Raw genomic sequence first — 24,086 nt, 5'->3', positions numbered from 1 at the left:
TCCCTTTTGGCTTCCTGGTTAAAAAAAACTATTTCTTTGAATATGTCGGGGAAAAAAAAATAATTAACGTCACAAAAGTTAATCCAGAGTAATCAGTCAGACATTATTTTAAATGACCCGCGGACAAGAAGTGGTAGAAATAAATTTATAACGTCACTCAAGATTTTATAGAGTTTAATCCCTATGGAGACGAGGTAAAAGTTTAAGACCTGGATCAAGTATTGGTTTAAATTGTATATACATACATACATATGTATATATATATAAGAACTAATATGCTTTCTAAGTGAAGCTCCCGGCAGCAATGTAAGCCATCACGACAGCCATACCGCAAAGTGCTCTCGCTCATGGTTAGGATAGATAAAACGGAGTTTGGTAGCCCTAATTTAGTGCAGATGTTACTGGTAGAATGTCACGCCAGAATCCGTGAAGAAGATTCAACTCCTAGGAGACACGGGATTTACGTCGTGGTCTTAACTCTTGGAGAGAAACCATGAATTTATATGGAAATTGTTCCACGCAGACAACACGGACTTACACCCATTGATTTTAATATCGTCATTCTCATTATATTTTCACTAATATATATTTAATTTGATTTCATTTAATGTCATTAATTCAGTCGTAGTCACAATTTTTCAAATGAAAAATTTAAATTCCTAAATCGCGTTATCGATTCCGGTTTTTTTTTTATTTGCAGTGTGAAATTCTAGACCGGGATTTCATTTTTAAAATTTTAATGAATGTAAATAGGACAGAGTTTTGTAAACTTATTTAAATTATAACAAAACTTGCACAGGAAATTTTTTTTTTACTTTCGCGTTGAGAATGACAAAAGTAAGAGGATTAAATTTAATATTCTGAAATTGTAATTTATTACGTTATAATTTCATACGTGAGATAAAAAAATTTCTTTAAAATGAATTTTTCAAAAAAATTTAAAAATAAATTTAATTTTTTTTCTTATCATTTTTAATTATTAAATTAATTGATTTTATTTTTGAAATTAAAAGTTAATAACTCAAATCATTAAGAATTTAAAATAAATTTGATTATTTTTTTATCAGGGTGATTAAAAATTATTTTTGGTAGAATGAAATGTAATAATGAGTTCAAATAGATTTATAATTTCGCTTTCTAGTGATCACGAGCAATAGGTGTGATCAAGTAGGTATAAATATATATAAGCAGATTATTATCATACAGTCATTAATTCGTTGGCTTTCAAATCAGTGAGTGCTCAATTTATTTTATTTAAAGTCTTGGAAGGATAAATATTTTCGCCTCAAATTTAAAATTTTAATAAAATTCCAATTAATATTATAAATATAAACGTTGAAAAAAATAAATATGTTTTGGTTGAAATTATTACTTATGGTTTTAAATATTTCAATAATTAAATCAGGGGACCCAGCGACATTTTTATCACCCGACGATCCGTTTCAAAATAGACAGCGATTTTTATCAGAACTACCAGGCTCATTGGCTATTAATAAATTAGCGTTAATCGGTACACATGACTCAGCATCGTCAAAAAATTTTCCATTTGCACAGACGCAAGTGTTATCGATAAAACGACAGCTAGAATCTGGTATTCGGGTCCTAGATCTACGAGTGCGTATTACAGACAATAGATTTGCTTTGCACCATGGTCCTATATTTTTAAATCTCATGTTCGGTGATGCAATACTACAAGTGAATAATTTTCTCTACAATAACCCCGATGAATTTGTAATAGTATTATTACAAGAAGAATATAGAAGACGTAATTCCAGTTTGAATCCATGTCAAGTTCTTAGAAATTATATCGATGATTTGGGTTTACTGGCAGTCATGGATTGGTCTATTTGGGATAATATTGACTATCATCGCGGGCAAATTTTGTTAACTACAACTGGAACCGGATTTCAAAGCTGTCTGACACCTTTATCACCGTGCGAAGTACAGAACACTTGGAAAATTGATAGTTTATTGCAGAAACGACAATTGATAAGAGAAAATCAAGATAAAATGTTTAGGAAAAATGTTTATAGTCCGTGCTATATAAATTATTTGAGCGGTAATAATCCCTGGGAATTAATTACCCCAGCGCATGTAGCAACCGGTAATTTTTTTGATTTCTTTAATTTTACTTAAGCAGTCATAAAATGAGTTTTTCTTTTTGTTTTTACACAGGGGTTAATTTCATGATGAGAAATTATTTTCGTAATCCACACAATACTTTAGTTATTATACTGGCTGATTTTCCAGGACAAGAATTAATAGATACTGTTAATTACAGTAATCTTGTAAATGAAACTGTACCAAGTGCACCAAATCAAAAAACTGATTTATCCGTCGGAACAATACTGGAATATCTTTTTACTAGCATCGTTACTCATTAAGTTTAATAAATTACCATGCAAAAATAAAAAATTTTTTTTTTTTTTTTTTTTTTGTGAATAAAATAAAATAAATTTGGAAGATCAAAATTTTTTACGTGCGTTTTTTTTACTTATTACCGTAAAGTTTTTTAATTTTCTTGAAAATAGGGAGATTTTCAAATCACAAAAAATCTATTTTTTGAGAAAAAAAATGTATTCAAAATTAAGTTCTGAACAAAAATAATAAATAACGTTCTAAGATTATAAAAAAAAAAATTTATGAGTATCATTGTCCCGACCCTTTTCCTAATAATGATAAAAATTCCGCTATTTGACAATCAGTTCATGGTGATATTATTATTGTTTAAAATTCTATGGTATCACTGTAACACCGAACTTTGTCATGATACTGAAATTAGCCGATGTCTAATAATTTTTGGATTTTTTAAAAAATGATAAATTAAAAAAAAAAAAATATTTCAAAAAATTTCACCTATAGTTTTTTTAATTTTCTACATGTGCATATTTTTAGTTTTTTTTTTTTAATTAAATTGTTGAAAAAAAATTCAAAAATTGTTAATTGTCTGTTAACTTCATGAAGTTAATAAAATCCTGCAGGATCATAATTTGTTGGCTACATAAGTATCGCGAAATAAAATAAAACTTCTTTAAAAAAGTACTATAGCCATATTGAAATAAATCATACCTGTTAACCGACGTCTAATAATTTTTGGTTTTTTTAAAACGATAAATTGTGAAGAAAAAAGAGTATTTTGGAAAATTGCACCAATAGTTTTTTAAATTTTCTACACGTGCATTTTTTTTTTTTTTTTTTTTGTTATTTATTTGTTGAAAAAAAAAATCCCTTAATTGTTAACTTCAGGATCATAAAATAGTCCACTGTTATTATATATAATTTTAAACAAAAAAAATTTCTCCGTGCAAACCGAATTATAAATACGATAAGTTAATTAGCACTTTAAAAATAACTGCAATAAAAATAAGTGAAAAATGAATTATAAATTGCAATAAACTTTAAAATGAAACATCTTTAATAATGTAACCATTGTAACATTAGTAAGACAATTTAGATCTTGTCCATTTTGCATGAAACATTATCAAGCTTGTTCCTTTCATGAAATGTTATTGCTTTTCCAGGTCACTGTTAGAGATAATGGAACGCCACCTTTGTCCTCGACGACTCGCGTAATCGTCCAAGTTGAGGATATCAACGATCATGGCCCCGAGTTTGAGCAGAAATTCTACACTGTTCGCATTCCAGCATCCCCCAACATCGACAAGTCACTTTTTCAGGTAAAATATTTATAACTTTTAACTTTTTTAGTTTTATTATTTTCGGAAATTGCTTTACTTTTGTTATTTTTTTTGGTTTTCCCCGTAGACGACAAAGAATTTTTTGGATTAACAGTTTTTTATACTAATATTTAATAATAATAATAATGTATCATACAAATTATTCAAGTAGTTATTGCTTTTAAAGAAGAAAACGCTTTTTTCCTTCTGTAAATTATCCTCCCAATTAAGAAAAAAAAATAAACGCATTATTTTCATCCAAATGACATTGGAAAAATGTTTTAGACTTTAAATGCTCACGTTAATTAAAACTTTTAATTAAAAAACTTAAATAGCCTAATTAAAATTATTATTATTTTTAATATATCAATTAATCATTTATTTAATCCTGGCTATTTATAAATAGTCAGCGCAGATTTAATAGTAACCGCTATTTTTTTTTTTTGAATATTAACAGGGTGGCCACAAAGAAATGATTTCAAAATTCCTTGATATTTCCCGGTTTTCCAGTAAAGTTTTTCTCTTTTTTCCCTGATTTAGAAATTTTATTCGTATCATTTAGATATTCAAAGTTTTTATTATATTTCCATTTTTAATAATTAAATTTGATAATTAAATCATAAGAGAAACCATAAAAATGGAAATAAAATAAATTAATATTGCCTACTTTTGATTATTTGATGTTAAAAATGTTTAAGTTAAAATATTTAATAAGAAATTTTATGATTTAAATAAAATCAAAATACACTGGTTACAAAAATTAAGGGATATTAAAAAAATTTCAAATTTTTTAGTAATTTTCAACAGTTTGTAACTCGAAGGAAAATGGTCATACAATAAAAACAAAAAGTCAAACTGTAGCTTCAAGTGTCTAGTTTTCTGATCTGGATCTTTAAATTTTTTTATTATGCACAGTTCCGGAGCAATCAAAAATCAATCATAATTATCAAAAAAAATTTATTGAAGCTCGAAGACCGTTTTTAAGACGAGCAAAAATTTGGTAAATTTCTTTTTCGATAGTTTTCTTAGGATTACTTCGGAACCGCACATAATAAAAAAATTTAAAGACCAGATCAGAAAACTAGACACCTGAAGCTACAATTTGCCTTTTTTGTTTTTTTCGTATGACCTTTTCCCTTCGAGTTACAACCTGTTCAAAATCACTTAAAAATTTGAAATTTTTTTCATATCCTTTAATTTTTATAACTAGTGTATAATTTACAATTTTTTTAATTTAAAACCGTTCCAATTTAATTCCCGGATACTTCTCGAAATTCCCTGACATTTCCATATTTCCCGGTTGCATTAAATTCCCTGATAATTCCCGATATTCCCGGTTCGTGGTCACCCTGAATTAATAACGACTAGAAAAATGAAAAGGGTTTCGAACAGTTAAAAATATAACAATTGAAAAAAAATTTGGATACAAGGTTAAAATCCCATGCTCCTTCTCGACAGAAATCGAGGAACCGCTCGCGGGCATACGACCTTTCAAGTGATAGTGATTCGTTGCTTGAGAATGGAACTTGGGAAACATATACCCCCGAAAACATATCCGGAGATGGTGTCTTCAGGGTAAGGATTTAATATATCGGCACGTCAAATACAGTATACTTGCCACGTCAATTAAACAAATGCATACGATAATAAATAAATAATAATAACATTATATAAACAACAAACAATATTAATAATATACAACTACGATTGTCTAATCTATTATTCAAATACAAATAATTCATGTCACCGGCAACATTTTACAACCGCTTCACTCTCATCGTCATTAATTATTCATTATTAATTACATAACTGTTATTAATGTCAATGTTTTAAAAGAAAAATCATTACTGTAGTAATTAGTGATCTAGTTAATTATGGATACTTTTTACTCCTATAGGGTTCAATCAATATTTAATTTGAATTTTTGTCATAAAATTAATTATGTACACAAATAATGCATAGTTGATCAAAGTATTAAATAACTGGTAAATATCATAAAAATGTAATTATTTATGAGCCCATTAACGTAATTGACTTTTAGTTTTCTATAAAAGTATGACAAAACTTTTTATTGAAGGGCAGACTGGGTCAAAATGAGACATCGTTTATAAAAAAATTAAAAAATATGAGACGTCAGTCACAGGGTAAAATGACCAGTCTAAAATTTTCATAAAAAAATTGTCACTTGATAAAACATCTGTCTTAAATTTTTTCGGTCATAAATTTTTGCTGTCAAACTCCTGTTTTTTTTGTCACACAGAAAAAATGGATTTCTTGGCACAAAAAATTTTTACTCGCCCCAAGAAAAATTTTGCTCGTCCGAAAAATTTTTTTTTCCCTACTCTCTTAAAATGAATCAGTGAAAAGTAGTTCAATCAGTGAATATTCACTGCACAAATAGTCCCAAGTATATCACTACATCAATCAGTGATATACTTGGGACTGATTCGCAGTGAATATCACTGATTTGCAGAACGTTTTGCTGATTCATTTTAAGAGAGTATGAATTGAAAACGAAAATTTTCCTGGAGCCACAAAATATTTTCTTGAGCAAAGAAAAAATTTCTTGCTCCAAGAAATCTTTTAATTCTGTATAGATCTCATTTTCGGCCTACTCTAGTTCATAAAAAAATTCAAAAATTATAAATAAAAATAATTTGTTATTAAAAAAACCGGGTGTCCATTATGCCTCAGTCTCGTATTAAACTATGCAATTTTGTGTGCACATATCAATATTTATTTAAAATATGTAATATATGCAATATATATGTATATATGTGAACTTGGAATGAGAATGGCTCGTGAACTGCATTAATCATGTCCACCTTACCATGCAATGTCTTATCGTCGTAAATCGAAGATCCAGTTGACGCGACGGGCAAGTTATCCCTGCATATCCACCCACTGCCTGAATATGTGCATTATACGTGCATTGTGCTCGACATCTTATATATATATATATATCTACTAGACCGGTTCAAAAAAATCGATTATTTTTTTTTTTTTCAAAACCCGCAGTGAAATATCTTCCTAGTCATGAAAAAAAAAGTCTGTGAAAACAGGAGCTCTTAATATCAATTTTGAAAGGTCGCTCATCGTAAATTTCTATTTTACGTTTAAATAACATGGAAAAAAAAATTTTTTAACTTTGGAATTTTACAACTCATTTTGGAATTAACATGTCAGGGTGAGAGATACATATTTTTGAAGGAAATTAAACGCTCTAAATAAATTGTCTCTTATGTTTTTTCTCTAAGTCTACTCCTTTAAAAGTTATTCGAGTTTAAAGTTCAACATGTAATCAATTTAACCTTTTTTTCTTAAATTGTGGTATAATAACAGAAATCATCTTCGAAAAAAATTATATCACAATTTTTAAATGGTATAGATAATAGCTTTAAGTTTAACACGATCATTTTCAGTTTATAAAATTTACAATTTTCCCTTCAGTACATACAATTCAAATTTTTTTTAAACTTCGAAGAGAGAATTAATTTCAGATTTTTTAAATTGAAAAGTCATTTATTCCTCATAGTAGAACAATAAAGATCTACTTTATCAACGACGTTAAACTTGATAATTTAATATTTTAAGACAAACTTTTTTTTTCAATAATAATTATAAAATATTCAAGAAAAATTAAGAAAAAAAGGTTAAATTAATTACATGTTAAACTTTAAACTCGAATAACTTTTAAAGGGGTAGACTTAGAGAAAAAACATAGGAGACAATTTATTTAGAGCGTTAAATTTTCTTCAAAAATAAGTATCTCTTACCCCGACATATTAATTCCAAAATGAGTTGTAAAATTCCAAAGTTAAAAAATTTTTTTTTCCATGTTATTTAAACGTAAAATAGAAATTTACGATGAGCGACCTTTCGATATTGATATTAAGAGCTTCCGTTTTCACAGGCTTCTTTTTTCATGACTAGGAAGATATTTCACTGCAAGTTTTGAAAAAAAAAAATGGTCGATTTTTTTGAACCGGTCTAATATCTACACACATATTTAATATCCTATAGGGTATATTGTATATATAACCAGAATACTACCGTTGTTCAAAGTAAAATCGATAAGATCAGATGTGTGTCGCATGGCAAAACATTAAACTACATTATTTATTATATTTACCATAACTTTGAATGCACTATTATGTCAATGTCGCATAAATGAATATGACTGCCATTTAAACGCATGATGCAAGGCTTTTTATTTATATAAATTACTTTAACTGATAATATTTACAATAGGAAATAAAAGACTGATCAAGAAGTTAAGGAGTTGAGAGACAGAGAACTCGGGAGTAAAGGCTACTAACTTTATCCATCAGTCATCGGATATTTTATAATATTAAACCAAATTTTTTTCTAACTTGGATTATTGTGTGATATAGGTACTGGCTAATGACAAAGACGTGGGAGAAAATGGAAATATTACATACAGTATCAAAGGCGGCCGAGGTAAAGGAAAATTTCGAATTCATCCTACTACCGGGATGGTTTATTCACAAAAAGGCTTTGAGGTTGGACAAGAATATGAGATGATGGTGAGTTTATTAATTATATATTATAATTCATGTACTTTTTTTCTGCTAAATCTTTAGTACATAAAGAGCTTTGCTGTTTAATTATCCTCTAGCTTTTGTAATAAAAGATATAATTTACTCACCGAAAACTGCATTCTTCTCTGCATTTTTTGTCACTTCACTATTTATTGTTTAGTAAGTCTGTCCGAAAAATTTATTAAATCACTTTTACATTAACGGCTAAAAAAATACTTTTCACTTCATTAATAGACATAAAGAAGTAATTTTAAATATATGAAACTCACATCACTTTTTTAAAAAAACTCACTACACTCACTTATGGTATTTGTTTTTTATCTTCTCGACTCAGCTAATCATCAATATGATCCTGAAGTTAGCAGACATTTAAAAATTTTTGAATTTTTGTTTTTCAACAAATCAATTGCAAAAAAATAAAATAAAAATATGTACATGTAAAAAATTTGAAAAACTACAAATGCAATTTTTTTTAATATTTTTTTTTTTTCATAATTTATTATTCAAAAAAAAATCCAAAAATTATTAGACGTCAGCTGACTTCAGTATCAATGATCCTGAAGTTACCAGACAATTAAAAATTTTCGAATTTCGTGTTTGGACAAATTAATTACGAAAATAAAAAACTACAAATATGCACTTGTAGAAAATAAAATAAACTATAAGTGCAATTTTTTCAAATATTTTTTTTTTTGTAATTTATTATTTTTTTAAAAATCAAAAAATTATTAAACGTCAGCTAACTTCAGTATCATCATCAATTAATTAGTGAGCCTCGTAATCCAAAAAGGAATAAATTATTTGCACTTATTAATTTACAAATAAAAAAACACTTGATAAAAACACTAGGAAATAATTTTACACGCACACTTTAATGAAGAAATCAAACACTTTCTTCTCGACAAGCATTTTCAGTGAAAATGGAATAAATAAAAGTATAATTACTATTATAAGTTTATTTTCAATCATTTCCATTGATAATGTGTCTCGTAATCCACAAGGAGTCGAATTACCTAGACTTGGAAAGTTAGAAAAAAAAAAAGCTTCACTTAATTAAAACACTAGCAGAAATTAATTACTATTTCACAACACTATTTCTTGTGGTTTTTTTCTCGACTCAGCTGATTATTCAATAATCAGTGAGCCTCGTAATCCAAAAGACTGAATTTTCTTCTTTCTTCTCAACTCAGCTAATTATCAATTAATTAGTGAGTCTCGTAATCCAAAAAGGGATTGAATTATTTACACGATAAAAAACAACACTTTCACTATATTACAGCACTTACAAGTAGGGATGGACGAATAGTTCGAGCTTACGAATTATTCGTATCGAATCGAATCGGATAATTCAAATTATTCGTAAATTTTCGAATTGTTTCAAAATTTTCTTTTCAATGACTTAAAATTTTAATAGTTTTTATGAATGTAAATGTGGCAAACATACCAAAAGTTTTTAATTCCATATAAAAAAAAATTTTAATAATAAAATTAAAAAAAATGCACTAAATTTGGAATTGTCTCAATATGCATTTTTTTACTTTTATTTTATAAACATTTAAATTTATTGTTTCAAAATTTTTAAAATGGTCAGATGACCGATAGCTTTACTATCATACAGTTTTTTCAATAATTCAAATTTTCGTCTGAGGTAAATAGAGAGACACAAATCTACGAAAAAATTAATTTTGGTTACTTTAAAAATTGAACTCTCCATTAAATAAAAATTGAATATTTGAAAGCTGATCAGAATTTTCTCGATTCGAATCGAGTAATTTAAAAAGTTAAAAAAAAATTTAAGAACTTGCGGATAATTCTAAAATTAACGAATAATTTGAAAAGTTACGAGTAATTCGAAAAGATTTGAACCTGATTCGCAGCCCCTACTTACAAGACTTAAAAAAAAATACACAGAAAAGTTCAAAAACTCACTACACTTTAAAAAATAACTTGCGACACGATTTTTTAAATTGTTCTTTCACTTCTTTTTTCCTACTCAGTTTATTAATTAGTAACTCTTGCAATCCATTTGGGTAATCATCTAAAAAAATAAATAAGAAAAATACTAAATTAATACACAGAAAAAAATAAACTATATAAATTGAGAAACGACAAGTAATATAATAGTAAAGTGATCAGTAAATGTTATCAGTCTAAATAGTAATTCTTCAATTTATAATTAAAACGTCAATAATTATAGGATAAATATAAAAATGTATTGTCTATGCTAGAAAAATTGATATTTGAACTTTAAAAATCGTAACTTGATCGTTAAAAGTTTATGACACATTATAGAATTTATTGTTTGAAATGTTAAAATTCTCTATATTGACATCCCGGTTCCGGGTTATAATTTCAAACAGTAATTTTTAAAGTTTCTTTTTTTTCGTGTAATGAAATATCAAAGTTATCTCAATAATGATTTTTTAAATTTAATAAATTATTTCTAGATTCGAGCAGCCGATAACGGTGACCCCCAACGAAGTCACCAAACCCGCGTCTCAGTTCAAGTAGTCGAATTACCTAAAGAATCGAAATACCCCCCGGAGTTCAAAAGCGCCAATCAAACTGCCACAGTAACAGAAAGTGACCAAGTAGGTTTTCTTGTGGCTTTAGTTCAAGCCACTGACCAAGACGGTGATACACTTTGGTACGACATAGTCGACGGTGATAAACGCGACGAATTCTTCATCGGTCGCGATAACGGAAACGTATTGCTAGCGAAGAAACTCGACTGGGAAACGGAAAATTTTTACAATATAACAATAAGCGCCACTGACGGCATATTTACAGCAACGACTCAATTACTCGTAAATGTAATTGATATTAATGACCACCGTCCAGAATTTTCCGAATCCACTTATCGCGTTGAAATATCCGAGAATGTTGACAAAGGAGAAACTGTTTTACAGCTTCACGCAACCGACAAAGATGAAGATAAAAAAGTTTTTTACAGTTTGTATGCCGCACAAAATCAGCAGTCCCTTGAAATATTTCACGTTGACTCAATAACCGGTACAATTATCCTCAATGATTACTTAGATCGTGAAACAATTGAAGAACACATCTTGACTGTTATGGTACGTGATCAAGGTACTCCAGCAAAACGTAATTATGCCCGTGTTATTGTAACAGTACACGATCATAATGATCACATACCAGAATTTACAAATGAAATGATCCATGGTAAAATTTACGAAACTTCACCAATCGGAGCTGGTGTTGTCCAGGTGAATGCTATTGACCGTGATCGTGGTGACAATGCACGAATTACCTACTCAATAACATCCGGTAATGTCGGAAATGTATTCACAGTTGAGCCTAATTTAGGGGTAATACATGTCGCACGTGAATTAGATCTGAATGTCATATCTGAGTACATATTATTAGTAAAAGCAACCGATCATGGCTCCCCGGCATTGACCAATACCGTCCCGGTGGATGTTATTGTAACGATGGCTGATAATGCACCCCCGCGATTTTTACAACGCGAATTAGCAGCCGAAATTTATGAAAATCAGCCGACAGGAACTTATGTTAAACATGTCGAAGCAAGAAGCACTTCGTCGCTTCAATTTGAACTAGTGCAAGGTAATAAAGGTGACATGTTTTTCATAAATCCCAGTACCGGAGTCATAACTACTAAAAATCGTCTTGATTATGAGAAACTTAAATTTTACAACTTGACAATATCTGCGACAAATATGGCAGGTGCTAGTGCAGTTTGTTATGTTATTGTTCATGTATTGGATCGTAATGACAATGCACCGAAATTTTTACAAGCAATTTATGAGGGTCAGATCAGCGAAGGAGCCAGTATTGGATCATTGGTCCTGACTAATTCAAGTTCTCCATTGGTTATTAAAGCCGAAGATGCCGATTCGGAGTTGAATGCACTACTGAGTTATGATATCGTTGAAGATTTGCCGCGAAAATTTTTCCACATTGATTCAAGCACCGGCGCAATCAGGACAGTTATGGTTTTAGATCATGAAACAATAGCCAAATTTGAATTCCATGTTAAAGTTTCAGATTTAGGAAAACCGAAATTGTCATCGGAAACAACAGCAAAAGTTATGATCACTGTAACGGATGTCAATGACTGCCCGCCAAAATTTACTAAAAATCATTACAATGCAACGCTATTACTGCCTACATATAAAAATGTCGCGGTTGTTCGCGTCGAAGCTATCGACCCTGACAGCAAAGGCGTACCGCTCAGATACGATATTATTGATGGTAACAAAAATCATACATTCGATATCGACTCGCAAACGGGAATAATAACAGTCCGCAATACAGAACTAATAAAAAAAATCTATTTACTTCATGTACGTGTTTCGGACGGTAAATATTCGAGTGTAACGCAAGTAAATGTCAAAGTTGAGGAATCTGAGAACTCAGGATTGGTATTTCAAAAGAGCATTTACGAAGGCACGATAATGGAGAACTCGACGAAAATAATGACTGTTGCGGTGGTCAATGTGCTGGGTACTGCATTGAATGAGTACATAATATTCAGTATACTAAATCCGACAGACATGTTTGAAATAGGACGTACGTCAGGGGCCATAAGAACAACGGGAAAACGTTTTGACAGAGAAACTATTGATCATTATGAACTTATTGTTGAAGCTAAAAGCCAAACGGTTGATCGTGAAAAACCCAGAGTTGCTCATGTTATCGTCAATGTCACGATTCTTGATATTAACGACAATTGCCCGATGTTCGTGAATCTACCGTATTATGCGGTTGTTTCGGTTGACGCACAGAAAGGCAGCGTTATCACTAAGGTATTGTATTATTTTTATTATCATTATTATTATTATTATCGTTATTCCTATTATTTGACGATAAAATCGTAAAAGAGATAGAAGGAAATGATCAATAAATTTTTATAGTTGAAATAAATTTCAATGGAATGTTGACTTTTTTTTAAATTTAAACTTTATTGCTGACAAAGAATATTTTGTTGGTGATGACGAAAAAATTATTTTTAAATTATTGAAGTTAATAACAATATTGATCTACTGATAAAAAAAGGAAACTAGAAAGAAAAAATTTCATAGTATTTATTTATGTCTACATTGTTAAATTTGAAAACTTAACTAATAAAACTTTGCTGAGCCAGGTTCACGCAATCGATATGGATAGCGATGACAACGGAGAAGTGAGATATGAGCTAAAGAAAGGTCACGGAGAACTCTTTCGCGTATCCCGAAAAACAGGAGAAATTTCACTTAAACAAAACCTAGAGGGTCACAATCGAGAATACCAACTCACGATCGCGGCCTATGACGGCGGTAAAAACTAATAATTTCAATTATACTATATATATGTTTTAGGGTGGTCGTTAAAAATTAAATTTTCTCAGACGCCCCATAAAAAGCTTCTTTTTAGTGAAAAAATACCTGGGGAATTTGGTTTTTTCTTTTTAAGTAAAAAGAACACGTGCCTTAGGACGATCAAAGTTCATTTTTCGATACAATCGCGGTTTTTTTTAAATATCTCATGAAATATGCAGATTAAAGGAAAAAATCACAGAAACAATTTTGTAGGAAATTAAATTCTTGACAAAAAAGGACATGTTCATTTTTTTTATAGAATGTGTATTTATGAAGATATTTAAAAAAAACTTTTTTTAGATCTGAATTGAGCGTTTTAAGGATTACAAATTTTTAAAATAACATTTTTCTAAGTATATAGAAAATATAGCAAGCATTAATGATTGATATGTTACGAGCTACGAAGTTGTCTATATTTAAGAAAAAACTTTATTTTTAACATTCGTAATCTTTAAATGCTCAATTGATAAGATCAAAAAAAGTTTTTCTAAAATATCTTCGTAAATACACATTTTATAAAAAAAAATGAACATGACCTTCTTTGTCAAAAATTTAATTTCCTACAAAATTGTCTTTACAATTTTTTCCTTTAATTTGCGTATTTCATGAGATATTTAAAAAAAAACCGCGATTGTATCGAAAAATGAACTTTGATCGTCCTGAGGCACATGTTCTTTTTAATTAAAACGAAAAAACCAAATTCCCCACGTGTTTTTTCACTAAAAAGAAGTTTTTTATGGGGCGCCTGAGAAAATTTAATTTTTAACGACCACCCTAATATGTTTAATAAAAAGTTATTAATCATATGAATTATAATAATTCAGGTCTTACGCCCTGCTCTATTGAGGTGCCAGTCAATGTTAAAGTTATCGACCGTTCTATGCCTACATTCGACAAACAGTTTTACACCGCAGATGTCTTTGAAAATATCCAAGTCGACTCACCGCTTTCACTTTCCATTCAAGCCAAGTCTGATCTCGATCGGAAACTTATCTACAGCATCACCAAAGGCAATGACTTTGAGGAATTTGCTCTCAACTTTAATACCGGTGAGTCAAACTTTTTAAAACCAACCAAACTCTTTTTATTTTTTTATCAGAATATTAAAGAGAACTGAGACAATAAAAAACAAAAATTCAAATGAGGTCATCGGGGTCAAATACAAATAAAACGAATTTATTTAAATTAAAGTTAAGGAAATTTGTCTCAATTCTTTTTAAATATTAATATTAAAAACCCTATTACTCTTCGGACAAAATAAAAAAAAAATATATTTTGGCATTCACTTAAACGTATAATATAATAATGTCCTCCTAAAAATTCCTACTGCTTAAATTGGAAATTAGAAAATTAAAGTATTGTTGTATCTCCCTATTTTTCGCAGCCCCCGACAATAACAATGGTCCTTGTGAGTATTAAATACAAATCTCGTTTTATCGAATCACTGTGAATTTTAGCTGTATAAATATTTAAACGCTACTGCCTTTAGCACATAATAATAATTTAAGCAACAAAATTATGCACATTTGCTTTACTTTATTTTTTTTTAATTTACATTTTAAACATGAATTAAATTATTCAAATTCATTTTTGTCTCATTTTGTTTTATCATGCAACGTTTTACTAACAACCATTTTTATTTTTAATTTTATTTTAAATTAACAAACAAAAGTATTTATTTCAAGCATGAATCGTTTTTTGTTTAAATTATCGTGTCCTGTGTAATTGTCGCATGATTTTTATTTTATTTTTGCATTTTCATTTATTAGTTTTTTTTTCATTAACAAAAAAAATTTATTTGGAATAAAAAGCACTAGGCTATTTAATTTTAGTGTGCCAAAAGAATTGTTTATTTATTTATTTTTTTTTTATCATTGGACATCGCATTGCGTTTTTTTCATTTAAAAAGTCGATTTAAAAAATAATGACATGCTAATTAGCATCACGTTGTTTGCTTTGGGTTCTACAATCCGCTTTTTCGATAAACTTAGGTACGATCTACGTGGTGGACGAGCTGGATTACGAGCAGAAAAAACAGTACGAGCTGACAGTACGAGCAACTGACAGTGTGTCAGGTGTGTATGCTGAAGTATTGGTCAGCATTCTTGTCCAAGACGTGAACGATTGCCCTCCAGAGTTCACTCAAGACTCTTACAACATCTCGGTATCAGAGGCTGCGCCATTTGGTACTTCGATATTGAAAGTCAGCACTCGTGATAACGATACTGGTACGTAAACTTTTATTAAAAAATTAAAATACACTTTCAAGATCCCGGTAATAAAATAAAAACAAATTAAATTGCAACTCAGCTCACTGGAATTTAATTAAAAATTACTAGGGGTGTAAGAATAATTCAGACTTACGAATTATTTGTATCGAATCGAATTATTTAATTTTAACTTCGAATCGAATCATTCGAAATTTCGAATACAGTCGACTACCCGTTATAAGCGTGGTCTAGGGGACGTAAGAGAACTCGAATCAAAAATCAAATTCTAGTTTAATTCTCAAAAGCCTTGATTCCTTTAATGTTTTATTTGCCGCCCAAAAAGTGACTTTACTTTAGGACTCATAATTCTCAATGAGAACTACGAGGTCTACATGCAAATAATTTATCGATTTTAAATTATAACTAAGACCTCAAAATCCTCGAGAAATGAAAAGTTATATTTCGGACTTTGAAAAATTTTAGATAGAAAAGGGAGGGGAGAGAATACGACGAATGAGACTTTTGAGGTTCAAATATTTTGAGTATTTTGAGGCTCTAATCCAAATTATGTTATTCCAGTTTAGTCCTCAAAGTGGTAAAATGGGTCTAACTACTTTGAGGACTAAACTAGAATAACTTTCGATACTGTTGTCAATCTTAAAATTCTAAATCGATCCTCAAAAACCTCATTCAGAACTTTGAGACCTAAATCCAAATTTGTTTTTTGACTCGGAAAATTTTTCTTAGAATTTCAGTCTCCCCACTACCGTGCGTTTAGTTTTATTCTCGACTACCCGTTATAACCCTGTTTTATTTTATATCATTTTAAACGTCATATTTACGTTTTGTTACATACGGCACTGTCCCAATTTTTCTAGTGCTTATAGCGCTTAAATAAATACTTATCTTTTTACACTAATAATAATTTGAATGCAAAAAATTATAATGACAACGGTATTAATTACAGTAATGATAATAATAATTTTATTGACCAACATAATAATCAATAAAACTTTTTAATTGTAATGGAAGCTTTAATTGTAATTAATGATTACAACTATGAACAATAAATAATATTTTACTTAATAATGATTAAATTATTCTCCGCGAAACATCGACAGTAAATTTTCATCATTTATTCAGATATTTTGTTCCTATTGTTAGTTTATAATTTAGACAATTTTAACGGAGGCTTATAACGGGATGTCTGGTACGAAACTCAAAAAACTGGGGAAGCTGTTTGGACTCAGTAACTCCCGATTGAGGGGAAGAGGTTTATGACGGGTAGTCGACTGTAATTCGAAAAGATTTGAATTATTCGATTCGATTCAAACCCGATTCGCTTACTGCTAAAAATGACTTTTTATTACAACAAGTAATATTTTAAATTACAGAAATAAATCAACAAGTGGTATACGCAATCCAAAATGACACTCAAAACAGCAACGACCTTTTCCATATCGATCCCGAAGAAGGCGTTATATTTTTAAAACGCTCGTTAGATCATGAAACCCATGATTCGCATCACTTCACAGTAATCGCAACAGACAGAGGGAACCCCCCACTGTCAAGTACTGCTCACGTGTGGGTAACAGTTATCGACATGAATGATAATCCGCCAAAATTCGAGCAACCGTCCTACACATGTTCTCTCTCTGAGGACGCAGAACGTGGTCAATTTGTAACAGTCGTGACAGCAAGTGACCCCGACTACATCGACGATAAACTCACCTACACAATAGTCGGTGGTAATGACCAACAGACTTACTCCATTGACCAATCAACTGGGATTATAACGTTAATTAACATGCAAAATTTTGGCGAACAAAAACTTACAATGTTAAATGTATCAGTAACAGATGGTGTCTACACAAGTTTTACACGTGTTAAAGTTGAAATATTGCCGGCAAATAATCACGACCCTAAATTCATAAACCCCTTGATTGAAGTTACCGTCATGGAAAATCAATTACCCGGGCGTTTAGTAGCAACAGTCTTGGCAACAGATCAAGATTTTGGTGATTTCGGTTCTATTTATTATTCAATACCTTCAACAATGATGCGCGATGTGTTTGATATAAATCGTTTGACGGGTGAAATAACAACAAAGAAAAAATTGGACCGTGAATCAGTAAAATTGTATGAATTGCTGGTAATGGCGACTGATGAGGGAGGCCGTTCTGGTTTCGTAACTGTTCGGATACGTGTTGGCGATGAAAATGACAATTCACCAGTATTTTATTTACGGGAATATAAAACAACTATACACAGCAATATATCTATTAATGTACCGTTTGTCAAAGTGAGAGCTTACGATCTAGACGACGAGGAAGCTGCTAAACTCGAGTATTCAATATTCGAGCCACAGAATTCCGAAATGAAAAATCTTTTTGGCGTAAATCCAGACACCGGTGCTGTCTTTCTTATAAAAAACGCTGGGCTCTTAGAAAATCAATTGTTTGAGTTCTTTATTCGTGCTACTGACAAAGGGTCAACAGTTCATCACGCAGATGTTCCTATCAGTGTCTACATAATGAGCCCACAAGACGTGCCGCCGATTTTCGAACGAAAAGAGGACAAATTTTTCATATCCGAAGGCTCGACTGTCGGCACTCCCATTACAACATTAAGGACAATTACGAATAGTAGCGTTAAATATCGTATAGTATCTGGCGGTGATGACGACACGCAATTATTTGCCATCAATCAGCAAGGACAGATAACCTTGGCAAGAACATTAGATCGTGAGCTAAAAGATCATCATGTGATAGCAGTTTTGGCAGAGACTGATTCAAGCCCACCATTGACAGCCTTGGCAGAAATATCGCTCCAGGTCCTTGATGAAAATGATCACGCGCCTAAATTTGAAAGCACTCCTTACTCGATAAATCTGGCGGAAAACATCGAAGAGGGCACGTCGATACTAAAAGTAATAGCTCATGACGCAGACTTGGGCAGTAATGGCGAAGTTCGTTATTCATTTGGTTCAGATATTGGGGAATTGGCGAACGTATTTACCGTTGACGCTTACACGGGATGGATATCGACTCTAGTGCCGCTTGATAAAGAAAAACAACCGGAATTTAAATTCCAAGTTATTGCAACAGACAATGGAAATCCGAAGCACTTTGCGCGTACTTCTGTTCATGTCAAACTAAAAGATTACAATGACAATTCTCCGTCATTTGCTAATGATCGTTATGAAGCAACAGTGAAGGAAGACGCGCTACCGGGCACTGTTGTCGTTAAATTAACAACTGTTGACAAAGACATCGATTTGAATACACCTGTTGAATTCTATATTACCTCAGGCGATCCCAGATCACAATTCCAAGTTAGATCTACTGGCGAAGTTTACGTCGCTAAGTCATTAGATCGTGAACTTGTTGATCGTTACGAATTGAACGTCGTTGGTACAGATGGTAAATTTGTTTTTGACACTATTGTAACCGTACAAGTCCTAGATGTCAATGACAATCCGCCGTACTGTTTGCGATATCGATACCGTGAGGTTCTTTCCGAAGGCTCTCATCCTGGAACTTATGTTCTGACAGTTTTAGCAACCGATTACGATGATGACGTCAATGCTAAGTTAAGATTCTATCTGACAGACGACACCAATGGCAACAATAATGACAAATTTTCTTTGGATCAAGACACAGGAGTTCTGAAAACAATCGGGCAGTTAGATCGTGAAACCCAGTCGAGGTACTCATTGACTGCGCATGTTCAAGATCGCGACAAATCCTTCTGGGAATGTTCATCCCAATTAGAAATAATAGTATCCGATCTCAATGACAATGCACCTAAATTTACGATGATGACTTACAATACTGCGTTACCGGAAGACGTTAAAGTGGGTACTCTTGTCACAAAAGTGCACGCAACAGATGATGATATCGGCATTAATCGTAAAGTGCGTTACGAATTTGTTGACTCAGCAAACGAGCATTTCGTAATAACATCTGATAGTGGCATAGTCACTCTAGCTAAGCCGCTCGATCGGGAGACTAAAGAAATTTACAATTTGACAGTAAAAGCCCTAGATCAAGGAACTCCTCAATTATTTAGCACAGCAAAGTTGATTGTAAACGTACAGGATATCAATGACAATCCACCGGAATTTACATCAAAGTCGTACTTTGCCTCAGTACCAGAAATTGATCAAGTAGGAACAGAGATTGCGCGGGTGCTAGCAGAGTCCAAAGACACGGGGATAAATGCTATTGTCTATTACTCAATAATTGGCGGGAATGAGCACAAAAAATTCAATATTAATAATCAGACCGGAGTAATTACTATTGCGGAACAGCTGGATTATGAACGAGCGCGTGATTACTTCTTGACAATCCAAGCAATCGACGCGGGAATACCGCCATTGAGTAATTACGCAACGGTAAATATTACTGTGTCAGATTGTAATGACAATGCCCCAATATTCAATCAGCTGTCGTACCGTGCGTCAGTCCGTGAAGACGCACCTGTAGATGAACAAGTTACTCAGGTATTTGCTAGTGATTTAGACAGCAGTGAAAGCGGAGAAGTGTCTTATTACATAGAGCGCGGAGATCGTTTGAAGCACTTCAAAATCGATCATAACACGGGAATAATCAGCGTTGCTGGGCAATTAGATCGTGAAACAACGCCTCATTACGCTCTTGAAATTCATGCACGTGATAATGGACAGCCAGTACTTGAAAGCTTTGTTATTGTGAATATCGAAATAATGGATGCCAATGACAACCCGCCAATGTTTTCACAATCAAATTATTCAGCAGTAGTACAGGAAGACAAGAAAATAGGACACGTTGTAATAAAATTCGTCGTTACTGATGCTGATATTGCGCCAAATGCCGATCCATATACATTTGATTTCCGTTCGGGTAATGACGGCGATGCTTTTCGTCTTGAACAAGACGGCTCGCTGCGTACTGCTATTAAATTTAATAGCCGCGTTAAAGACTACTATTTACTACACATACGGGTCTTTGATAACGGCACTCAGCCTTTGTATTCCGATGCATGGATTTCCATTAAAATAATCGAGGAGTCACAGTACCCGCCTATTATTACACCTTTGGAAATAACGATAAATTCATATTTGGATGAATATCCTGGTGGTAAAGTTGGCAAAGTTCACGCTAGTGATCGTGATCAATACGATACACTTCACTACAGTCTTGTTCCATCGATGCCGCCTATCGCTGGGGATTTGTTCAAAATTGACAAAGACGATGGAACACTTGAAGCGCTACCGCGATTAGATGTAGGCGAATATCGACTAAACATAAGTGTGAGTGATGGGAAATTTAATTCATACGCAGTGATTAAAATCACGGTTGAATTGGTATCAGAAAAGATGCTCGAGAATACGGTAATTGTAAGATTCCGCGAGGTGAGTCCGGAAGATTTTGTACTGAGCCATCGCAAAGGATTCATGAGGACAATACGCAATGCTATGAATTGTCGGCTGAAGGATATTGTTATTATAAGTGTACAGGCTTCATCAGACGATGTTAACATTATCAAATCGCGGTTGACACGCCGTCAAGCTATTCACAATGACTTGGATTTGCTTTTCGCTGTACGTAAATCAAATCCACTTCTGGGTGCGCCGGGTTTCTATTCATCAGAAAGTATTCGCGAGGCATTAAATCAACATATTGAAGAATTGGAAGAGTCAACGAAACTAGTAGTCGAAGAAATAGTCAGATTTAAGTGCAACAAAGGCCACTGCGTATACGGCGATTGCGTTGACAAAATAATTCTCGATCAAACGCAAATCACACCCGTCGCTACAGATGTAATGTCATTCGTATCCCCCAAGTACAAACACAAAATAGAGTGTTCCTGCAAAGAGGGTTACGCCGGAAATCACTGCGAAGTTGTCATCAACGAGTGCGCTACTGACCCCTGCCAGACATTCAAAGTCTGCATACCCGATTCATCAGTCCAAGGGTTCTCTTGCCAATGCCCCGAAGGCTTCGCTGGACCCACATGTGACATTGACATCTCGAAATGCCACGACGAGTCCTGCTACGTGCCACGGAATCCCATTTCATTCGGCGGCAAGAGTTACGCGAGGTATAAAATCGACCACGCTCAAATACGGCAAACGATCGAAGACCGTTTAAGTTTATCTCTGCGCATCCGAACAGTACAGCCGACTGGAAATCTTATGTATGCAGCCGGTAAAATAGATTATAATATACTGGAAATAGTAAATGGTGCAGCGCAATATAAATTTGATTTAGGAAGCGGTGAGGGTCTTGTACGTGTAAGCAGCGTGTACATAAGTGATGGTCAGTGGCACGAAATTCAATTAGAACGTGAGAGTAATAGTGCGCGGCTTACAGTAGATGGCAAACATATTGCGCATGGCTCCGCCCCAGGTATTAATGACATACTTAATCTACAGTCAGATGATCTTTATCTGGGAGCTGAAGTACGACAGCATCCGTCGATATTGGGATTCGAGGACGTGCAGCGTGGTTTTATTGGCTGCATGGACGATGTTAGAATTGCTAAACTATCAGTCCCGTTGCACATGAGCGGTGGCAGCAGCAGTGCTGTTGTACTTAAACGGTTCGCCAATGTCGAATTTAGCTGTGATACGTCGACGATTTTAGTGCCGCCGGGAATATGTGGATCGCAGCCCTGTCAGAATGGTGGTACGTGTAAAGAGATCGATGGGGGTGATAGATATGAGTGCCATTGTCACGGTAGATTTAAAGGAATTGCCTGTGAAATAGATACTGATCCATGCGCATCATCGCCTTGCCTTTACGGCGGACGTTGCAAAGTAATAGAGGGCGGCGATTACGTCTGTGAGTGCACTGGGGCAAGTTTAACGGGCAAACGTTGCGAATTCGGTAAATACTGCAGCCCTAATCCGTGCATTCATGGCGGTATCTGCGAAGAGGGCAATAATGGCCCTATCTGTAAATGTCACGGTTTTACGGGTGATCATTGTGAAATAGATGTCAATGAATGTGACGCTAATCCGTGTATTAATGGGGGCACTTGTGTAAATGAAATCGGTACATATCGTTGTATTTGTCCACCGAACATGACAGGTATTAACTGCGTTAATGCCATTTATTCACCCTCTATTATTTCTGAACACTTTAATATCACGTGGGAACAATTAATGTGGATCGGTGTTTCTTTAGTTGCCATTTTACTTATTATTATTATTTTTGTAACGTACAAAAAAATTCGTAATAAACGCACGCGTGCTTGTGCTAATAATATTAACAATGAGACACGCAAACAAATTGTATTAAATTCTGCGAGGCCTAATGATCACGAGTTCAAACGCAGCTCGAAACTCAGTAATCTGGAAGTCATACAGGTAATTCCTCATTTTTCATAATTATTTATATTTGTATTTTTTTATTTTTTTTTGTTTAAAAAAAAACGTTTTAGTAAAAAAAAAAAAATTATTTTCTGATTATGACGTTTGCATGAGCTATCGAATTTTCGCTCTATGGTAAAGCAATTTAGTTAAAAAATAATTAATTTTTTACTATTGAGTTGCTTTGAGTTTTTTTGTTATCGTTTTCTATATGGAGTTGGTGTGATTTTTGTTTTTGCAGAGAGAACCTCCCCAATGTCCTCCCAGACCTGCCTCCTATACTCCCAGTTCTAACAATGAGCCGTCATACGGTACCACGGCGGCAGTCGCGCTCAACAATTTAGATACCCTGAGGAGTTATGGGAGCGCCGGTGATGAACTTGAAAACTTTCCTCCTGATTACTTGAGAAATTTGAATCGCAGCACCCCAGTACCCAATCCTACACTAGCTCTAGCAAATCCGGTGGGCGGAAATACTGCTGGAAGTGACGCAGACAGTCTGCATAAACCAACTTGGCAAGAGCAAATGTACCTTGCTTCGTTCATCAGTGACACTGCCAAAATCAAGAACGGTGAGTAGTACTTACTCTAATCAACAACTTGAAATTTATCAACAATCAAACAGACATTAAAAGGCCACCTCTCCGAAATATATATTCATATTCTATATATATTTTTTATTAATAATTGCTTCTTATTTATTACATACTTTCATTTTGCTTAACGCATGCAGTGGCTCTTATCTACAGTTTTTAGTTTTTTATTTTGAATTTAGTTTTGAGCTTTTTATTTATCATTTTATTATTTACCAGCAAGTAAGATTTTTTCCCATACAGTCGACTACCCGTTATAAGCCTGGTCTAAGGGATGTAGGGGAAATTGTTCTTGGAATTTCAGTTTTCCCACTACCGTGTATTTAGTTTTGTTCTCGACTACCC

At 32.7% G+C, this 24,086-nt stretch overlaps 2 protein-coding genes across 6 annotated transcripts in view; both read left to right on the top strand.

Annotated features, from left to right (window-relative positions):
• LOC130677784 (fat-like cadherin-related tumor suppressor homolog) overlaps window positions 1-24,086 on the top strand; it is a 220,038-nt gene that overhangs the window by 192,656 nt on the left and 3,296 nt on the right. For 2 of the 5 annotated variants that reach the window (XM_057484643.1, XM_057484640.1), the window contains exons 6-15: window positions 3,522-3,677; window positions 5,136-5,252; window positions 8,072-8,224; window positions 10,687-13,029; window positions 13,368-13,539; window positions 14,406-14,630; window positions 14,966-14,989; window positions 15,573-15,809; window positions 17,186-23,145; window positions 23,390-23,720. In XM_057484643.1, coding sequence (XP_057340626.1) covers window positions 3,522-3,677; window positions 5,136-5,252; window positions 8,072-8,224; window positions 10,687-13,029; window positions 13,368-13,539; window positions 14,406-14,630; window positions 14,966-14,989; window positions 15,573-15,809; window positions 17,186-23,145; window positions 23,390-23,720 — 9,718 coding nt within the window. The remainder of the gene's footprint in view (window positions 1-3,521; window positions 3,678-5,135; window positions 5,253-8,071; window positions 8,225-10,686; window positions 13,030-13,367; window positions 13,540-14,405; window positions 14,631-14,965; window positions 14,990-15,572; window positions 15,810-17,185; window positions 23,146-23,389; window positions 23,721-24,086) is intronic. The other 3 variants (XM_057484642.1, XM_057484641.1, XM_057484646.1) reach the window with 3 other exon arrangements.
• LOC130677785 (1-phosphatidylinositol phosphodiesterase-like) lies at window positions 1,261-2,477 on the top strand. Its single transcript, XM_057484647.1, has 2 exons — window positions 1,261-2,104; window positions 2,176-2,477. Exons 1-2 carry the CDS (start codon window positions 1,351-1,353, stop codon window positions 2,382-2,384), a joined length of 963 nt encoding a protein of 320 aa, XP_057340630.1. The 5' UTR covers window positions 1,261-1,350; the 3' UTR covers window positions 2,385-2,477.

Source organism: Microplitis mediator, chromosome 11, assembly GCF_029852145.1.
Source record: "Microplitis mediator isolate UGA2020A chromosome 11, iyMicMedi2.1, whole genome shotgun sequence".
NCBI lineage: Eukaryota > Metazoa > Arthropoda > Insecta > Hymenoptera > Braconidae > Microplitis > Microplitis mediator.
Note: the sequence above shows the minus strand (reverse complement) of the source record. Positions and strands in the feature narration are given on the sequence as shown.

What these genes read in the sequence shown, in the direction of transcription:
- LOC130677785 (XM_057484647.1), top strand. Translation starts at nt 1,351, where the DNA reads ATGTTTTGGTTGAAATTATTACTTATGGTTTTAAATATTTCAATAATT. An exon ending in CCCAGCGCATGTAGCAACCG is followed by an intron (nt 2,105 to 2,175) that starts GTAATTTTTTTG and finishes GTTTTTACACAG; the next exon opens with GGGTTAATTTCATGATGAGA.